Source organism: Delphinapterus leucas, chromosome 12, assembly GCF_059928025.1.
Source record: "Delphinapterus leucas isolate spDelLeu-1000000601 "Yukka" chromosome 12, BTC_Dleu_Yukka2, whole genome shotgun sequence".
NCBI classification, from domain to species: Eukaryota; Metazoa; Chordata; class Mammalia; order Artiodactyla; family Monodontidae; genus Delphinapterus; species Delphinapterus leucas.
This window is the reverse complement of record NC_143140.1, coordinates 44377068-44397686: the sequence shown is the minus strand read 5'-3', so window position 1 is coordinate 44397686 and position 20619 is coordinate 44377068. Positions and strand designations below refer to the sequence as shown.

The 20619-nt window shown below is 41.4% G+C and overlaps 1 protein-coding gene across 3 annotated transcripts in view; it reads right to left on the bottom strand.

Moving 5' to 3' along the window:
• The window catches only part of CRYBG1 (crystallin beta-gamma domain containing 1), a 205168-nt gene extending 193419 nt beyond the window's left edge, over positions 1-11749 (bottom strand). The window contains exon 1 of one of the 3 annotated variants that reach the window (XR_016395103.1): positions 11451-11749. Coding sequence is in view for 2 of the 3 variants with exons in the window: in XM_089921609.1 (XP_089777735.1) it covers positions 11451-11623 (173 nt within the window). In the remaining variant the exon portion in view is untranslated. The remainder of the gene's footprint in view (positions 1-11450) is intronic. The other 2 variants (XM_089921609.1, XM_089921610.1) reach the window with 2 other exon arrangements.
• Positions 11750-20619: the final 8870 nt, after the last annotated feature.

Sequence of the window (20619 nt, the reverse complement as noted above, 5' to 3'; positions counted from 1 at the left end):
CCCGGACCAGAGATCGAACCCATGTCCCCTGCATTGGTAGGCGGACTCCCAACCACTGAGCCACCAGGTAAGTCCCCACCTATGTATTCTTAAGTTTCTTATGTTTACTTAACTTATAGGAGAGGTTGGGAATTATTGGGCTGAGAAGAATTCCCCTCCTCCATTCCCCACCTCCGCACCCATTTTCCTCAGAAAACAGCCCAAACCCAACTGGCTGTCTTTTGCTCTTTGTTGATCAGTTCCTGGGTGGCATGAAGATAAAAATTGGTGCTCCCCTTTGTTTAACATCTGCTGGCTTTGTAAATTTGTGGAATTGTAACCAGAGTATGATTACACACACAGAAAGCAACCAGGAGTCCTGTAGTGAGCAAGGAAATCGATGCATAAATTCCTGAGGAGCTTCTCTGTGGGAAACCACATGATGAAGCAAACACAGCCTCAATGCATCAAGTTATCACCTAGATCTAGGACTGATTGTTCCCTTATGGGCATAAAAAAGAGCTTTAAATAAAAGTGAAATAACAAGGAAGGATACAATTAAGCACCGGTAATACACTAGCTACTATGACTTCTAGGTCAAAGTACTTGAAACTTCTTACAGGATGAGATTAGGACAATCACAATATGCAAAGTGGTAAAAGTCAAAACTGAGCCAATGCTGGATATTCAGTCATACTTGTCATACTTTGCTTTTATCTTGAAAAAAATTATCCAATTTCTAGTTTTAGACTAACTTGTTTAAACATGTTTACTGACACATATGGGGAATACAAATGTTCTTGTTTCCATCCAAAGTAGCCTCCAATGAAGGATTCCTGATCGATAACTGAGTCTATTCCAGACAAAATTGTTTTGGGGAGTCAATAGTAAAAGAGAATAGTTTTGTAACCCCACCTTGGAGCAACTACATTTTGTTTTGCATATAATAACAGCAAGATAATATTTCTTACAGATAATAGCAACCACTTAGTTCTCAGGAGGGGAACAGTGGGCAAGCAAGCCAACCTTTGCAAGTAGAGCCAAGAACGGCTGGCAAGGCCTGGGGCAGCCTCCCCTGCACAGGCTTGAAAAGGGCCAGTTCTTAGGTTTGCACATGGCACTCATGATAAAGGACACACTTACACTGTATGTCAACATCAATGTCAACAGTTTGGTTCTACTGTCAACTTTTTCTAATAGCAGAGGCAAAAACAATCAAGCTGTGCTTTCGTAGAATATTTATGAAATTCATCAGTATTACGAAAACATTTAAATGACAGATCATAAATAAAATATATTCCCCATCTCAGCACCATTATTATGTCAGGCCCCATAAAAGGAATTCTTGAATGGGTACAATATGGATAGACTCTATAATTTTATTTTATTTATTTTTTGGATAAAACAACAGAAATTTATTTTCTCACAGTTCTGGAGGCTAGAAATCCCAGACCTAAGTGTCGGCAGGGTTGATTTTCCTGAGGCCTCTCTCCTTGGCTTACAGACAGCTGCTCTCTTGCTGCCTCTTCACATGGTTGCTCCTCTGTGCGTACGTGCCCCTGGTGTCTCTCTGTGTATCCTAATCTCCTCTTCTTATTATGACAACAGTTAGATTTGTTTGGGGCCCACCCTAATGGCCTCATTATTTAACTTTTTCTCTTTAAAGTCCCTCTCTCCAAATACAATCACATTCTGAGGTATTGGAGTTTAGCACTTCAGTTATGAATTTTAGGGGGACACATTCATATACTCTATACTTTTTTTCATTTCATTTATTTATTTTTTTATGGCTGCGTTGGGTCTTCGTTGCTACACGCGGGCCTTCTCTAGTTGTGAAGAGCAGAGGCTACTCTTCGTTGCGATGCGTGGGCTTCTCATCGCGGTGGCTTCTCTTGTTGCGGAGCACAGGCTCTAGGCACGTGGGCTTCAGTAGTTGTGGCACGTGGGCTCAGTAGTTATGGCTCGTGGGCTCTACAGTGCAGGCTCAGTAGTTGTGGAACACGAGCTTAGTTGCTCAGTGGCATGTGGGATCTTCCTGGACCAGGGCTCGAACCCATGTCTCCTGCATTGGCAGGCGGATTCTTTTTTTTTTTTTTTTTTCTTTTTTGCGGTATGCGGGCCTCTCACTGTTGTGGCCTCTCCCGTTGCAGAGCACAGGCTCCAGACGCGCAGGCTCAGTGGCCATGGCTCACGGGCCAAGCCGCTCCGCGGCATGTGGGATCCTGACGGACCAGGGCACGAACCCGTGTCCCCTGCATTGGCAGGCAGACTCCCAACCACTGTGCCACCAGGGAAGCCCTGGCAGGCGGATTCCTAACCACTGCGCCACCAGGAAGTCCCTACTCTATAATTTTAAAGACCATCTTATTATTATAAAATATGGGTTGTGCAAACTTTAAACATTTTTTGAAAACATGAATTAAGATATTTTGTGTGTGTGTGCGTGTTTTGTTTGTTTGGGTTTGTTTCTTTTTTGTTTTTTAGGTAGTAGGTGAAGTACTAATTATAGCAGGAACTCTGAAAGTATTCAGTATGTCAGTAACCAGACTATAGCGTATATTCCAGCTGAATAACTAATAACTCAATCTGGGGATCAGACAGTCTCATAGTTGTTGGTTTATGAATCTAGGCAAAGATTTCCCAGATAATAGTCATCAGGAAGTTAGATGAGTCAGTTGGGCTCCTGCCAGAGTTGGGTAGAGGCCAGGAATGGAGCGGTACAGTCTATAACCCAAGAGAGTCCAGAAGAACAGCTGAGCAGAAAGCAGAAAACCTGCTTTTAGTTGCATTTCCCCATTTGCATTACGTTCTTTGAACTTCAGTTCCCTCATCTATAAAATGAGGGTCTGGGCTTACTGCACAGAGCCATTACGAGCTTCATGAGGGATAAAATACCAGCAGTAGTTTATAATCCTTGAAGTGTAAGGTCAACATAAGGTGAAACTTGTATTCGTTAACAGGGAACCCTCAATGATAAATCAGCAAGTAAAACCAAAGGATTCAAGCAGCAGGACCTCTAGAGACCTAAGTGAGAGTTACTCCTTGAGAAATTCTGACACCCCACTTAGCCTGAGCAGCAACTATAAATTCTGAGGGCCACCTAGCTAGCCACTTATATCTGACTTTGCACTCTACTGCCTGGGTCGAGACTGTGAGGGACGAAGAAGGGTGTACCAACCAGGTCCCCTTCCAGGTCATGCTGTTTCCTGACGAAGCTTGGGCAGAAGCCCCAGACTAAGGATCTAGACATGGATGCTTTTGGATATAACATATACTTTAGAATTTCTGCTTTAAAATTGTTTTTTCTTCCAAGAATTTAACACATTGTACTTTAATGTATTTAAATAGTTTTTCTCTTCACTAATTAATATAGAAATTGTTTAGTACCAAACATTAACTTGTTTTCCTATGTATATTATAATTCCTGCATGTGAAATCTACAACCTAAATACACTCACTGTGGGAATACAAAGAAGGTAGCATTAACCACAGTGCTTTCAATTTGCAGTGATTAACTGCAGGACTCAAGACCACCAGCTGGAGAACCCTAGCCCCAACCATAATGAACTCCCTGACAGTCAAGTTACCATATGCCTCTCTGTACCTCATTCTTCCTCAAAATAGGAATAATATTGATAATATTACCTAATTCTCAGGGATGTTATGAATTAACTGTAGTGAGTTAATAGTTGTAAAGTACTTAGAACAGTGTCTGACAGACACAGTGTATGTTAAATAAACTGCATCTTTCAATGAAATCTTGATGGAAAACAATGTTTTCATAGACATGGTCTAAAGTTATTATAAATCAAATGCCTCCTGTATTTTCTTGTCTTATTCATAGCACATGTTATTTTGCCTGTTGACCCCAACTTCAAGATAAAAAACTATCCAACTAGAGAACCAAACTACAAGCCAATATCTTGCCAAGCTTAACAGTAACTTATTTTCACTCATTTAACTTCCATACAGGGGAAGGTAAAGAACAAAAGGCACTCGTTAATTCTGTGTTTCATTTTTCCGTGTTAGCTACAGGTTCTACCTGTCCTCGTTTTATCTATAACTTGTAGATGAGAGAAACTGGGACACCACAAACGGACTTAGGATTCTCTGCCTCACCTGTGTGTCTCAGGGTCTCCTGGTACTTTGTCAAAATGATCCCTTGTTATGAAGTTTCTCTGTCATTGCTTCACTCCCATTGAATAGGCCAATCCAGGAGACACACAGTGCTGTAAAGACAGCACTAAGCAAGTGCTCATTCTCTAGCATGAAGGCGTCTCATAAACCTGAACCCACAGAGGTATTTTGATGAGGCATTTGCGTTGCCCCAACACAGCTGTGTTTTAAGGGAGCAATAAGTGAGCTAATGAGACTCATAAACAATTGACTGGCCTTTCTTGCCAAAATCCCCACAAGTGTCAGATATTTATACATATCTTATCTTGAAAACTCACTTTGGGACAAGATATTGAATTCACATTTCAATCCTCTCTTGGGTAAAAGTCCAGAATTCATTTTTCTAAAGTGAATATATGAAAAGACACCTGTTGGATATGCCAGGAAATTTGGTATGACAATAAAGATAGGTTGCTCTTAAGGAAGAACACCTTGCTTTTAGAACACAGGCAATGCTGGACTCTTCCTGAAGGAGACTCCAGAATCATTCTGACGGAGACTGAGTAAACACCAAGTTAGCTGTGTACCCTATGTAACAATCCTCTTTGGATCTGTAAATCTATCTAAAAAATGTCAAGAACCACTCATTTTCAGCCTGTAATTTTAGAGTATTAATATCATGTTTACCTATAATTTCAGCGGTTTTCAAATCAATATGTCACAATTGAAGGCCAATATTTATTCCTAGGTGCCAAAATGCGATAGAATAGCTGAGATAATCTAAGGCTCTAGATATTTTAAATAGAAAATTATTTATGCATAATCCTGAATACATGATTCTCTTTGTTTTAAATGTCACTGACAAAATAAAAGTTTCCTTGATTTTTTTTTTGTCCAGTATTGGATATAGTTTAAGATGATCATAATCTGAAGAAGATTTAGAGCCTTTGACGATCTCTGTATGAGAGAATAAAAATTCTCATTAATTATTCAGTATGAGTAAAACTTCTTCAGGAGAGAAAAAATTTTCTCCTCCTTCAAGGTAATCCTTCTTCTGACCTCAGTGCATTTGATTAAATCTTCTGTTTCTGCACTTAATGCATGATATGCTACTTTATTCACCCATATGCCCCTCCTCCACTAGACTACAAGTATCTTAGGAGCAGAGGTCATCTCTAATTTCATTGTTCTTTTTCCCAGTGCCTGATACAGAATAAGTGCTCAGTAAGTGTTTGTTGGACATAAGAAACTTCTCTTTAAATTCTGATTGAGAATCATTTCAATAAGATACAGAAAGGAATTTGCTGCCATAGAATAATGTATCATTAATCCTAGAAAAATGATTCTGTAGGTAAGATTGCATTGCTTTTCATGAACAGGATCTCTAGATCTTCTATACAGTAGCTAAAACATGAAAGGGAGATTAAACAATCATTTGATAAATTTTTCAAGGTAAACAGAAATGCATACAGTTCAAGATTCAAATAATCTCACCAGACACAATTTTTTTAAATAACTAAATCACTTTTTTCTGCATGGACATTCCTAAAACACAACCAACGCCTTAGGTGAACTAAAAGTTAAGACAGATAAGTGTTTTTAATGTTCATAGTAAGATGGGCATTTTGAATGAATATTAGCAGTTAGAAAATAAACTTTACAATATTGAATATCTTTGCTACATGGCTCTAATCATGCATGAATAGTAAAGCAGTGATTCGCTGTCTCATCCTTATAAATAAAATTTATAATTGAAAGCTACAGAAGAAAAAAGAAATAAACCTAAGCCCAGAAGTACTAAAGGTCTCCAAAAGTGTTCATATCACTTGGTTATGGACTAAGAAGATTATGACTAAAAGTGTAGAAATAGAGTGGATAAAGTAATATAATGACAGAGATAAGTGGCAAAGAATTATCCTATACTAAACGTAGACTCCAAAATCACTTCAGGAGAGGGATTTCCCTGGTGGTCCAGTGGTTTAAAACTGTGCCTTCCAATGCGGGGGGTGTGGGTTCGACCCCTGGTTGGGGAACTAAAATCCCACATGCCTTGTGGCCAAAAAACCAAAACATAAAAACAGAAAGCAATGTTGTAACAAATCCAATAAAGACTTTAAAAAAAAAAGGTCCACATTTTAAAAAAATCTAAAAAAACAAAACCAAAAAAATCACTTCAGGAGAAATGCCTCTGACTTCAAGTATAAAGTTTGTCTTTGGCTTCTTAAATCAGATGTATTAAGACTTTTAAGTCATTGAACGCACAAAGGCCTGCACTTTTACAACTACAAAGGTACTTCCAGATACCCAAAGGTACTTCAAGTCTTGACAGACCTGGTTACAACCTCTCCTGGACTTCTGGAGTTGTTTGACTCCACTTACAAAGTACAAAGGGATTTATGAATGCTACCACCATTACTATGCAGACAACGACAATTACAACATCACTGCCACAATCACTCCCACTCCCGTCGCCTTTCATCTGTCCAGCACCTGCTTCGGGTTGGGCCCTGGGCCAGGTGTTTTACATAGATAGTATTTAACCGTCAGAGAGCCCCAGAAGAGAAGTGTTATTGTCTCCATTTTACAGAGAAAGCTGACGCTTAGCAAAACTTATCCAAATAGCAGAGACAAATTTGAAACTGAGTCTGTCCAACACCACAGTCTATGCCTTTTTCACTGCAGCGTGCTCTCAGAGCTATTTATTGAGCCTCTGTTATCTTCCAGGCACTGTGCTAGTCACTGTAAATATATATTTAGAAGTCTCCAAAACAATGCTAAGAGGTAGGTCGCAGATCATGAAACTGAAGTTAGAGCAGTAAAGAAACTTCCCCAGGAGCTTACCGCTAGTAAGTGACAGGGCTAAAATTTAAATTCCTGCTTTATCAGTGGTGAAACGACATAAACTTAAAATTTCAAACTCTTGCCTTTGGCATAAGCTAAATAAGGGAAATAACCCAGTATGTATTAACCAGTTTAGATGCAATATTAGGTAAAACAAACTTAGGCTTATCTAGCTATGCCCTTTATATTAGAAAATAATTAAACCTGTTTAGAGTTCTAAACACTAAACCAGCCACAAAAGACTGAAAACTAGAATCAGTTAAGTCACGAAGACTAACACTCTACAGTTCCAGAACGCTTTCAAATAACATTTTATTGTTCTTTTTCTCATGGAATAAAACAGCAGTTTATCCTCACAACACTCTAGTGATATAAACAGGGAGTAAGTTGTTTTCCCTTTATAGAAGGAAAAGGTCCATGCCAGGACAGAAAAACTAAGGGACTGCTGACAGTCCCAAAACTTGAACATATGTACCCTGAAATGAGGATGCTCTGCTCTCTGGCTCTGGCTGCATTTTTTCCTCCAAATGAAACCAGGTCTGCTGATTTTCAGAGGATTATGGAGCCCAGCCATCACCTGAGTTTGGCTTCCCTGCAGAGAGCATTAATGCTTGCTTCTAGGTTTCGAGTTCAGTTCAGTTCGTGCGTGATCATTTTTAATTCACTGTACTGACCTTAGAGAAGAGCCCATTTCTAGTCAAAATAACACTGGATGTCTTGATTAGGGAGAATAAAAAGGAAGAACTATTTTCTAGCAGAAAATAAACAATGAAATTACTACTCAAAAGAAAGTATAGGGCTTCCCTGGTGTCACAGTGGTTAAGAATCCGCCTGCCAATGCAGGGGACACGGGTTCGAGCCCTGGTCCAGGAAGATCCCACATGCCACCGAGCAACTAAGCTCATGTGCCACAACTACTGAGCCTACGCTCTAGAGCCCACGAGCCACAACTACTGGGCCTGCGTGCCACAACTACTGAAGCTTGCATGCCTAGAGCCTGTGCTCCACAACAAGAGAAGCCACCGCAATGAGAAGCCTACACACTGCAACGAAGAGTAGCCCCCGCTTACTGCAACTAGAGAAAGCCCGTGCGCAGCAATAAAGACTCAACACAGCCAAAGATAAATAAAATAAACTAAATTTATTAAAAAAAAAAAGAAAGTATAGGCAAGATAGTAGTAAGAAAAAGGAGAAACAGCTCCCATTTATTGAACACTCATAATGTGCCAGTCACTTTTCTGAGCACTTGACATGCATTAACTTATTTTTATAACAATGCTTATTATGTCCCTTTTATGGATGAGAAAACTGAAGCACAGAAAGGATAATAACTTGCCCAGGATGACACAGCTCAGTGTCACAGTAAGTAGAACAGGGATTTAAACCCAGATAGAGAATCCACACTCTGAATAAACTGTTTACAAAATGAAGTATAATTCAAGGGCTTCCCTGCTGGTGCAGTGGTTAAGAATCCGCCTGCCAATGCAGGGTACATGGGTTCGAGCCCTGGTCCGGGAAGATCCCACATGCCGAGGAGCAACTAAGCCCGTGCGCCACAACTACTGAGCCCGCGCTGAGCCCACAAGCCACAACTACAGAGCCCGTGCCCCTAGAGCCCGTGCTCCGCAACAAGAGACGCCACCGCAATGAGGAGCCCGCACACCGCAACGAAGAGTAGCCCCCGCTCGCCACAACTAGAGAAAGCCCGCACGTAGCAACAAAGACCCAACGCAGCCAAAAATAAATAAATAAAATTTTTTAAAAAAATGAAGTATAATTCAAAACCTAATAAATGACGGTGCCACTAATGGCTGCTAAGGAAAGTCTGGCCACAGCTCGCCATGCCTTCTCCACACACCAACGTGGTCCCTCTGATGGCAAGAGCAGAATAGACGAGACAGGAGATGAGGCTGACCCAGAAGGGCGAGGCTCTATTTCTATGGAAAATTACATATTAACATGTTTACCAAAACCAAGCTGAAAAAAACCTCTAAGGGTGAATTTCAAGAAGAGAGTCAGCCATGTTCAAATTATTTTATGTAAAGAAAGCAAGCAATGGTCACTGAATTTTAGAACATCTACACTGAAAGTCACAAATATTTGCAGAATACAGAAATCTGACATCAATAAACTTTGAACCATCGTTGGAGTGGTAAAAGCTCTTTTAGGAAGAGAAGCATTTTCCCCCTCCCCAACCCTGTTTTTTCCATTTCTCCCATTAGACCTTTGCATTTATAATAATGATGATGGTGGTGGTGGTGGTGGTGGTGGTGGTGGTGGTGGTGATGGTGGTGATGGCTTTACATTTACTGAGTTTCTACTTTGTGTCCAGAAACGTGATAAGAGTTTTACATTTAATCACATGAATTATCATGTGATATTCATGACAGCCTTACAAAGTTAGTATTACTCTTTTCTCCATTTTCCATATGAAGAAACTGAGACTCAGAAAGGTGAAGTAACTTGCGCAAGGTCACGCATCCAGGACATAAATTCACTTTCATTTGCTCTAAAAGCCCACAATATTAATCGTGTATGCCCAGCAGATAAGTGTGGCCTCCTGACTGTCCCATCGTTATGTAGAAACAAAGGCCACAGTGAGTGCTGCACATTCCAGCTGAGGTCCACCACCTCCAAATCCTGGACAGAAATGAACGTACAGGGCAGATGGCTCAAGAGAGCCACATTGGCCAAAGATGGGCCAGAAACCTAAGTGTGCTTTAGCTGCTCTCTTTACTAGAAACAGGTACAATCTCTCAGAAGTAAACAAAATATTTATAAACATGGTATAACTAGAAAAACATCCCAAAGACAGACCAGTAAGTTTAGTTCTCAGGACATTTGTTAGTACAAAGTTCATCATAGTTCTGAAGGAAAGAATGGAATGCTTCAAGACTGAACTAAAGTACATGAAGCTCGAGGAGAGAAACAAAGACTCCTATTTTAAGTTTTAATCTAAAAAGTATTTGCATTTGAATAAATTGTTTACAGCTGTGCATTATCTCATTTGATAGATACGAAATGATGTGACTAGGTCAAATAAGAAGCACCACTATGGAAGTTTTTAAAATATTTACTGAGGTAATAGGAAAAATGCTTTTATGTTGGATACATCATTATTAAGTAACATATTTTGTTAGAAATTTCAATTAGTTAAGCACAGTAAGTCTTTATGTGGATAAAAAAAAGTTCTATTACAACCAATCACTACCGGGAATGATAAATATGAGAAAAAAAAAATACCTTCTCTCTTAGCACACCTCTCCCTATGCCCTCACACATAGACTGCCCTGAACCACCTGTTCAGGAAGTACTTCTCAGAAAGTACCATCTTCTTCCAAGTGTTGGCGATGCTCATAATGCACCTCTGCCTGGAACTTGTTGCTCCTCCCTTTTTCTGTCTGACTAAAGTGCTTCAGTCATCCTCCTCCAGGAAGCCTCCCTAGATCCCCTCCTCTATGCTAACAACTATCATAGCACTTATCCCACTGTTTACTTTTTGGGCTCCTCAAGACACTAAAAAGTCTTTGATAACAGAGACCACTCTCATTGTTTTTGATATCCCAGCACTTAGTTAATAAAATATTTGCTAAATGAATAAAAGTGTGTTCCAAATTAAGACTTTTTTTAGAAACAAAGGAAAAATATTCCTACAATGCAAATCTTGCACAATATTATTCTCATTGTTCATAAAGGTGTGTTTTAAAAACACATACAGAAGGATATACTGGATATTGCCAACTGTCCTTCATTAAAAATATTTCACACACCTGTACTCCATAAAAATACTGTTACATCCAATTGATTATTCAACGAATCCATCAGTTCAGATAGTATAATTGAATAATTATGCATAAAGGATAAAATCATCACAAAATCATGGCAAAGAATTTAAAAGCACAATGGCATTTACACTTTGAATAACTAGGTTCTGCCTGGTTCTGCCACTGATTCCAATGGGGACAAGCCATTCACCCTTTGGTCTCAGATTCTCCACGCATAAAATGGGGGTAACCATTCCTCCCACTTCTTCCTCCATCGGATCCTGTGAGGACAATGGAGATATAACAACTGCAAGAGTGGGATTCTTCACAATTCAGGCACCACTATCAAGTCTTACAGAATCCCCAGGTGGAGCTCCGATCATCGTTCGTTATGGTAATAACCCTTCACAACCCTTGCTCTCGTTAGCAAGTTGATAGTATAGACTCTGGTATAAAGTCTTTGCCAGTCAAAATAAAGGCCACATGGGTGGGCACAAGTTCCTCTCGCTGGAGCTTGGTCTGAGCCAGAAGCCGCGAGGAACCCGGTCACACGCAGCGGCCACCACATCCCCCCCTTGGAGCCCGTTACGCTCCTGCCGGGGGAAACGACCCTGGGCCTTTCCCCTTCTCCGAGAGGGGTCGAGCGGGCTGACGGTGGAGAGGACTCCAGGGTCAGCGCAGCAGGAGTAGAAAGGGGGCAGGAGGAGGTGAGACTGTTGGGGGGAGGGGGGAGCTCGGCGAGGGGCTTACCTGGCCTCGCCGAGGGACGCCGGGGGCGGGTGCGGAATGAACACCCCACAGTCAGACCGCGGAGGCTGCTGTTTCTTCTTGGAGCGCCAAATATGTAAAGAGGCGTGCTTCTTGGGGGTCCTGGACGGACTGGACTCCCCGTGGTCGCCCTGAGGTGGCAGCGACAGTGGCATCTTCTCGTCTGCTTCCTCCTCCGGCTTCTCGGATGCTGCCGTCTCCGCCGCCCGGCCCTTGTGGAAGAACGCACCTGGGCGCCAAGCTGGCCCGCCTTTCCCAGCGCGCCGTCCGACCCCGCCCCCTGGTCGCGGGACCGCAGCACAGCGCGCCCCCCCACTCGACCGCGGCGCGGAAGGCACGGGGCGGGAGCCCAGGTGAGGTGCGCGCGCCGGAGTCCGAAGGTAGGGAGGACACGCCCCCGGCCCGGGCCTCGAGGAGTGCGGGGGCCGCGGGACAGCGACACCTACTGGACATCCTGGGAACCGCGTCTCCTGACGCTGCATCCTCTACCCTGTAGTGGGAGCAACAGTCGGGTCGGGTTTTGACACCACCTCTGACGCATGTGCCATCGGTCGTCTGAGGAGTTGCTGGTCACTCTTGGCCTTCGCAAGGCTGGCACGAAGAATGCTTAGCCACGAGCCCCGCCTGAAAGAAGGATGGGGAGAGGCGTATCCCGTGGCCGGGCTGCTCGGCAATTAGAACTAATCTACTCTGGCCTTTAGGTGTCTTGAGCAATGTCATGTGAGGGGTGGCTTCTGTTCCTGTTTGTAATCACGGGTGCCAACTCCTCTCCTCTCCCTTCAAGAGTCTGAAAAATTAATTTGTACTTGCACCTCATAAAGCACAAAAGGATAAAAAACTGAAGGGAATGAGGCATATTCCCCAGTTCCCAAGGGCTTAATAGATCCCTCATTGTGAATTAATGCCAGTCCCACAGGCCTCTCTGACATCTGCTTTACTGTTAATGATTTCCTTTTTTAACCACACAATCCTGGTTAAGTAGCAAAGGGGACTAATATTTAAGCAAAAGAAGTCCATGAGCAATTCACTTTGGGCATTATTGGAGTATAAAGTGCTGAAGAACCAAGTACTGCTTTAAAATTCTATGCAGTACAAGTCCCTCTTACACTGTAATACTTTCTTCTTTCTTTGCTCTTTGAAGACCCAACTTATTCATTCATTCATTCATTCATTCAAGGACATTCATTTTTATTTAATTATTTTTATATTTACATTTTTATCAATGTAATCCTACATATAGTAAAAAAAAAAAGCACAAACCATTAAGTATATAACTCAAATATTTACATATTTATGTGGTTGGGGGTATAAAATGTTTTTAAAAAGGACAGTTGACATTGCCTTAGAAAATCCTTCTGTATGTGGATTTTAAATATACCATTATAAAAATATTTCCCAAACCACCTTAGTCCCTCTCCTGTCCCCTTCCACTGCCTTACCCCTCCCTTCTGTAAAAGTTTACCATTATTTCAATTTATATCACCAGAGATTAATTTTGACTCTTCTGGAACTTCACTGAAGTGGAATCACAAGATGTACCTCTTTGTCTCTGGTTTCTTTTGCTCAATATTAGTCTATGAGAATCATCCATATTGCTTCACATAGCAGTTTTTCATTTAAAAAAATTATTGTGTACTCTCCCATGATATAAATATACCACAATTCACTTGTCTATTCTACTGTGGATGGACATTTAGGTGTTTCCAGATTGGGGCTATTATGAATAAAGCTGGTGTGAACCTGTTTCACTATAAGCATCCATTTCTTTTGGATATGTACCCAGGAGCTCAGCCTCTGGGTAACACGGTGGGCATATGTTCAGCTTCAATCGATTTTGCCAAAAATTTTTCCAAAATGGTTGTATCAATTTATTCTCCTTTCAGCAATGTTTTAAACTTCCAGTTTTTCTATATTTTCATCAACACTTGATATCAATTTTTAAAATTTCAGCCATTTTGATGGAAGTGTAATGTTATCTCACCGTAGTCTTAATTTATATTTCCTCAAGAAACATTTATTGAGTTTACTGAGTACTAATTATGTGCCAGGCCTTGACTTGGGGGGGGAGGGTGGTTGGTGACTGACAAGACACATAGATGATATACGTCAAAGGGTAAGAGAATTAGTAGAGGTACGTACCAGGCCTTATGGGAGTTTGGAAACATTACTAACCCAGCCTAGGAGTTTGGGAGGGAGGAAGAGGAGTGGTCAGTAAAGGTTTATTATAAAAGTAGCCCTTGAGTTGAATCTTATTTATTTATTTATTTATTTGTGGCTGTGTTGGCTCTTTGTTGCTGCGCACGGGCTTTCTCTAGATGCAGCGAGCGGGGGTTACTCTTCGTTGCGGTGCATGGGCTTCTCATTGCGGTGGCTTCCCTTGTTGCAGAGCATAGGCGCGTGGGCTTCAGTAGTTGTGGTTCGTGGGCTCTAGAGCGCAGGCTCAGTAGTTGTGGTACACGGGCTTAGTTGCTCCGTGGCATGTGGGATCTTCCCGGACCAGGGCTCGAACCTGTGTCCCCTGCATTGGCAGGTGGATTCTTAACCACTGTGCCACTAGGGAAGCCCCTTGAGTTGAATCTTAAAGGGCAAAGGGATCAGCAAGAAAAAAGGAAGAGAAGGGAAGAGGGAAAGAGGGAAAAGAGAAGTTAAAGGGAAAAAAGAGGACATCTTCTCAAGCACACTTGCTCAAATATTACAAGTTCAGTAATTCATTCTTTCATTCCTGACTCCTCCAAGCAGATTCTTCATGCTATTCCCTTCTACCATCAAGGAATCTGGAACATATTTCAGTTATCACACTGTCCATATCGCACGGACATGATTTATTTACATATGTGTCTCCTATTAGCCTAAGAGAAACGTAAGAATATTTCTCATTTATTTTTACATTTTCAAAATGTAAATATCCATTCATTGAAATAATTAATCAAATGAATTGGTATTTAAACTAACTGGATACCTAGAATGTTTCAGGCACAGATCTTGTAGACTGTTTAGTTTGTAAGAGCAAAGATCACATGGGTCTTTTTTACTATTATATCCCCAGTGACTAGCACGGTGCATGGCACAGAGTTGGCACCCAATATAGATTTTTTATCTGAGTGATAAGAAATTAGAACTACGTATAGGAGGCCTAAAATACAGTACTTGTGATTAATCTAGTGAGGGAAATAGACACTTAAATACAACTTGATAAAATACAACTTGTACCATAAAACTTGATATGTTCTAACCAAAGTGTTTCACTGTTTTCCAGTCATTGCAAAAGTAGACAAACTTAGGCTTGTTTAAGCAATAAATTAACTTATCATGGCATGTGAGATGGCTCACAGACTATCCCACAAAGCTAGAGAGCCAGACTCTGAAGCCCAAACATGCCCAGCCACTCCTGAGAGCTGGTCTAGCAAACACCACACTTATCACCTCTCCACAGTAGGGGCTACACACAGGCAGCTCTGCTACTGCCATTCCAAGAATCAAAGACTTGTTCTGATCACTCTTGACCGAAGATCAGCCCCACACCTTGCCCCCTTACACACTAATGCTCACTTCTAAAAAAAAGTTCCATTCAGGTACATCTGATTGAGGGAGCTCAGATCCTTTAATGGCTTCTTAGCTGCAAGGGAAATTTGAGTTTTCTGGGTTCTACGTCAGAGAGATGGAATTCATGTGGCTAAAAATTTGCCAAACATAACACCGATACTCAAAAGAACCTAGGCAGCCAAAAGCACACAAGATGGTCACTGCCGAAGGAAAGGGCAAAAGGCTATGAGAACAAAGAACAAGTGACTAACTCTGGATGGCTCGGGGAAGTCATCAGCAGGGAGGTGACAGGTTGACGAGCTGCGCTGATGAATAAGAATTTATCAGATGGGGAAGAGAGGGCTGGCGATCCAGAAAGGGTAAACAACATGGGCCAAAGCCCAGCATTGTGCAAAGGCATGTGTTGGTGGGGAATAGTGAGAAGTTCAGTGAGGTTGGATAAAAGGGGATGGGGTGGGGCAGGATGGCAGGAGATGATGCTGGTACAATCAGGTGGGGCCAGATTGCTAAGCACTTGGTGAGCCATGCTTTCAAGGAATTGGGACTTAGCTTTGTAGGCAATAGGGACCCAGCTTACTTTTTTTTTTTTCTTTTTTTTGCGGTACGCAGGCCTCTCACTGTTGTGGTCTCTCCTGTTGCGGAGCACAGGCTCTGGACGCGTAGGCTCAGCGGCCATGGCTCACGGGCCCAGCCACTCCGCGGCACGTGGGATCTTCCTGGACCGGGGCACGGACCCGTGTCCCCTGCATCGGCAGGCGGACTCTCAACCACTGCGCCACCAGGGAAGCCCAGCTTACATTTTTAAATAGAGTGACATGAACAAACTTGGGTCTTACAACGTCCCTGAATGGAATGGAGTAGCGAAAAACTAGACAGGTGAAAATATTTGAGGAAGACCAGTTAAGAGGTTGCTGCAAGAGGTCAGGGGAGAGGTGATGAGAGTCCACACCAAGGTGATGGGGTGGAAATGGACTGAAGGGGATGAATATAAAATCATGTAGGAGATGGAATCACCAGGAATTGTAGTAAATAAAGAAGAAGTAATCAAGAATGACAATGAGGTTAGATTTCTAGCTTAGGTAAATGGATGAAGGTGAAACCATTAACTAAAAACAGGAAAGCAGGAGAAAGATCAGGGTCTCTGGGCATGAAAATAAATTTGGTTTTGAACATATTGAGGCTGAAGTGCTTGGAGGCAATATAGGCACAGATGTCTAAGAATTCATTGAGACATATGGTTATGGAGGCCACAGGTCAGGGCTACATACGTAGATTTGGACTTCATCACTGAATAGGTGGAAGCTGATGCCATGAAATCAGATGAAATTACCTAGGGCAAATGTGTAGACTAAAGATAAAGGAGGAGCAAGGACAAAACCCTGAGTAACACTGACATTTAAGTGCTTTGCAGGTCAGGGGGAGCCTACACACAACAGAGGCCAGACAGTGCAGTTAAAGAGGTAGGAGGTTGTCTGGGGCAGAGTGCATCCCTTTGGCAACGTCATGTGATGCCTATCTTCAAGATTTTATAGATAGATAGAAGCTGGGTCCTCTATCTTATTATGCCCTTTGCACTCTTCTCCCTCTATCCAGCAATCTCAGGTGCATTTAACATCTCTTCTCATTCTCCAACAGAGAATGATGTCAAGAGGCCAGCTCTCTCTAACCTACACTGATTTTTTTTTTCTTTCTTTAGCCTTCTCTTATATTTTCTATCTGAATTTAAGTTGACATTGAGGTAAACTGTAAAAATGCCCATAATTCTCCACTCTTCCCATAAAGAAGTAGAATCCATTTACTCACTCCTTAAATCTAGGTGAGTTATGTGACTTGTTTTGGCAAATGAAACATTAGCACATGTGATGCAAGCAGTACTTGAAAAGAACTTGCACTTTGGGGCTTAGTTCCTTGCTTCTCTTGGAATCTTGCTGCTCTATGAACATACCTAAACTAGCCTACAGGATTATGAGAGATGTGTGGCTAAGTCACCCCTATTACCCCCAACCAACAGACAGCAAACCATCAGAAATATGAGTGAGATTATCTGGTACAAGCCAGTACCCAGTCAAGCCACCAACTGATCCCTGACACACGATTGGAGATCAACTAAGCCTGTCCCAGACCAGGGCTGCCCAGCAGATTCATGAGCCAAATAAATAGTGCAGTTTTAAGCCACTAGTTTTTTGTCTAAAAACATTTGCTTAAAAAAAAGCAGTGACCTGGCACAAGGTCAATAAACAGCCAACTCAGTTGTGAGCACCTTTTGTATCTTAACCTCAGAGATGTGCAATGAATGTAGGCAATGGAAAAATCCTGAACTACCACATAAAGATTCAATTATGTCCAAACTACTTGGTAAGAAAATGCATCTGTTTCTATGAGACAATATATTCTAAATTTTAGACAACTGACTTACAAAATGCAGCTAATTTGTAATTTGGAGACTTCAAAAATGTGACTTGATCTTCCTACTTGAACAGACCAATACTCTAGTACCTGTATCAGTTTTCTATTGTCTTTTGCTGCATAACAAACCACCCCCAAATTTAGTAGTTAAATTGAACACTGTCTTTCTAATATACTACAAATACAAAATGTTTATTATATTAAGGCTGCTTTGAGGATTCCCTGTTCCATCTATTCAAATTATTTTTAAGTAGATTTTTAATTTATCTAATTCAGCAAAACACTCTGTAACTGATTTAGGCTAAGATGCATCATGTTAGAACTCTAAATAAAACCATAATGCAGGTAATCGTTTTATCTGTGAGATTCAGTGGTAAGCTACCTGAGGACAGGAACTGTCTGGGTCTGACGTGTCAGGCAGCGACAAACCCCCAAATTTTATCCTAGGATATTCCTAGATTCAAGTGGCTAATAGAGTCCTCAGCTGTGAAGTAAAGTTAAAACTCACAGCTACTAAAATATTTACTACCATATCAACGAACCAAAAATTTACTTGCTTTTAATCTTATGCAATAGAGTATATACCTCTAGTTTGACATAAAATTTATCTTGTAATTCATTTACCCTATTCTTAGTATTTTTGAAAGGTTCATTTTAATTTCCTCTTGTTGTTACAGCTCTATGGCCATTGTGTAACAAAACGGGAAATACAATGCTGAGCAAGTGGAATACCACAAAGTAGTAACGGCAGGGTGGCATATTTAAATCTTGTGATTTAGAGTCAGACAGACCTTGGCTGGAGTCCAAGCTCTGCCACTTACTAATTATGTAACTCTGAATAAATTACTCAACTGCTCTTAGCCTCAGTTTTTCTTCTCCAAAAAAAATGGGAAAGGGGCTTCCCTGGTGATGCAGTGGTTAAGAGTCTGGCTGCCAATGCAGGGGACATGGGTTCGAGCCCTGGTCTGGGAAGATCCCACATGCTGCAGAGCAACTAAACCCGTGTGCCACAACTACTGAGCCTGAGCTCTAGGGCCCACGAGCCACAACTACTGAGCCCACGTGACACAACTACTGAAGCCCGCACACCTAGAGCCCATTCTCCGCAACAAGAGAAGCCACCGCAATGAGAAGCCCACACACTACAACGAACAGTAGCACCTGCTCGCTGCAACTAGAGAGAGCCCACGCAGCAACAAAGACCCAATGCAGCCAAAAATAAATAGATAAAATAAACAAATTTATTTTAAAAAATGAGAAAAATATACTAAAGTAGGAAGAGTAAGTGACGTGTGTTAATAGGGAACATAAGAGGATTTGGGGGTGATGGAAATATTCATATTCTATATCATGATTGTAATGGTAGTTAGTTACGTGACTAAAGCATTTGTCAAAATTCATGGAACTGTACACCAAGAGGTATGAATTTTACTGAATGTCAAGTGTACCTCAGTAAAACTTATCTTTAAAAATATAATAATAAAAATTTTCAGTGCATGTGAAGTAGTTAGCACAGTGTTTGACACTTAGTAAGTGCATAATAAATGATAGTTTAATATATGAAAATTATGAAAAATTAGTTTTTCCATTGTCACAGCAATCATTCTCCCCATAGTTAATAAATTCCTACATCTCGGTGTACTGAATTGGAGATCAAATTCAGCATTCCCTGTATACCTCTTCTGCTCTTTAAATGTTATTAAATATCAAAGGAAAGTGCAAAGGAAATAGTCAAAGCATACTTCCAGCTATGGTGCTGAATATTTTCACTTTACAAAGGTCTGTTAAACTCCCATCGAGGGCCCACTCTATGGGATGCAGAGAGATATGAAGACAATACAGGCATTCTGCCAACTTAAACACTTTATATATTCATTCATTCCAAAAATATTTCTTGAAAACCTACTATGCACCAAGCACTTGCACCTGGAAATACATTTGGGGCTGGAGGAAACACTCACTACCCTTGTGAAACAGTCTTGTGGGAGAAGTGGACTTTAACCCAGGAATTACCCAAATACATATTAAATGTCTCAAAAATAGATACAAATGGATAGCTGGCTTGGAAACATTACACAAAGAATAGCTGACCTGAAATTCAGCAGAGATGAGAGCAAACCAAGAGTTTTCTTTTTGTGGTGCAAGGAATATGGCAGATAAGAAGGTGAAAGATATAATCCTAGTGGTAGAGAACTTCCTTCTGGGAGGGATTCTCAATTTTGAATTCAAAACATGTGGCCTATGGACAGTTGGGGATATTTGAATACGGATTTATGTTAGATGATGGTATTGTATCAATGCTGGATTTTCTGAGTGTAGTAATTATACTGTGGTTATGGAGGAGATTATTCTTGTGCCTAGGAGACATGTTGAAGTGTACCTAGATGTTTGCTTATAGTCGCAAAATATAGTTTTTCTCCTATCTACATTTAATCAAACTGCTGTGGCATCTGGTGATGCTAATATTACAAACATAGTTGTCATTAACCAACTTTGGGTCCTAGGAGATGCACGGTAAAAATTCTCCCCTTTATTTGTGTATTATTAGTATTAATGCTTGAGCAAACTTAATGCCTAGAGAGGGCTTCCCTGGTGGTGCAGTGGTTGGGAGTCCGCCTGCCAATGCAGGGGACACGGGTTCGGGCCCTGGTCCAGGAGGATCCCACATGCCGCGGAGCAACGAGGTCCATGCGCCACAGCTACCGAGCCTGTGCTCTAGAGCTGCGAGCCACAAGTGCTGAGCTCACATGCCACAACTACTGAAGCCTGTGCGCCTAGAGCCCGGGCTCTGCAACAAGAGAAGCCACTGCAACAGGAGGCCCACACACTGCAACAAGGAGTAGCCCCCGCTCGCTGCAACTAGAGAGGGCCCGCGTGCAGCAACGAAGACCCAAAGCAGCCAAAAATAAATCAATCAATAAATTTTTTTAAAGAAAGAATGCCTAAAGAGAGGGGTCCATGGGTTAATTATAGACAATCCTCACTATACAGTTTCAGCCTGTATACACGGTTTAAGATTTCTCAATATGTGGCACAAAAACAGACATACAGATCAATGGAACAGAATAGAGTGCCCAGAAGTAAACCAACACACCTATGGACAACTAATCTTTGACAAAGGAGGCAAGAATATACAATGGAGAAAAGACAATCTCTTCAGCAAGTTGTGTTGGGAAAGTTGGACAGCCACATGTAAATCAAT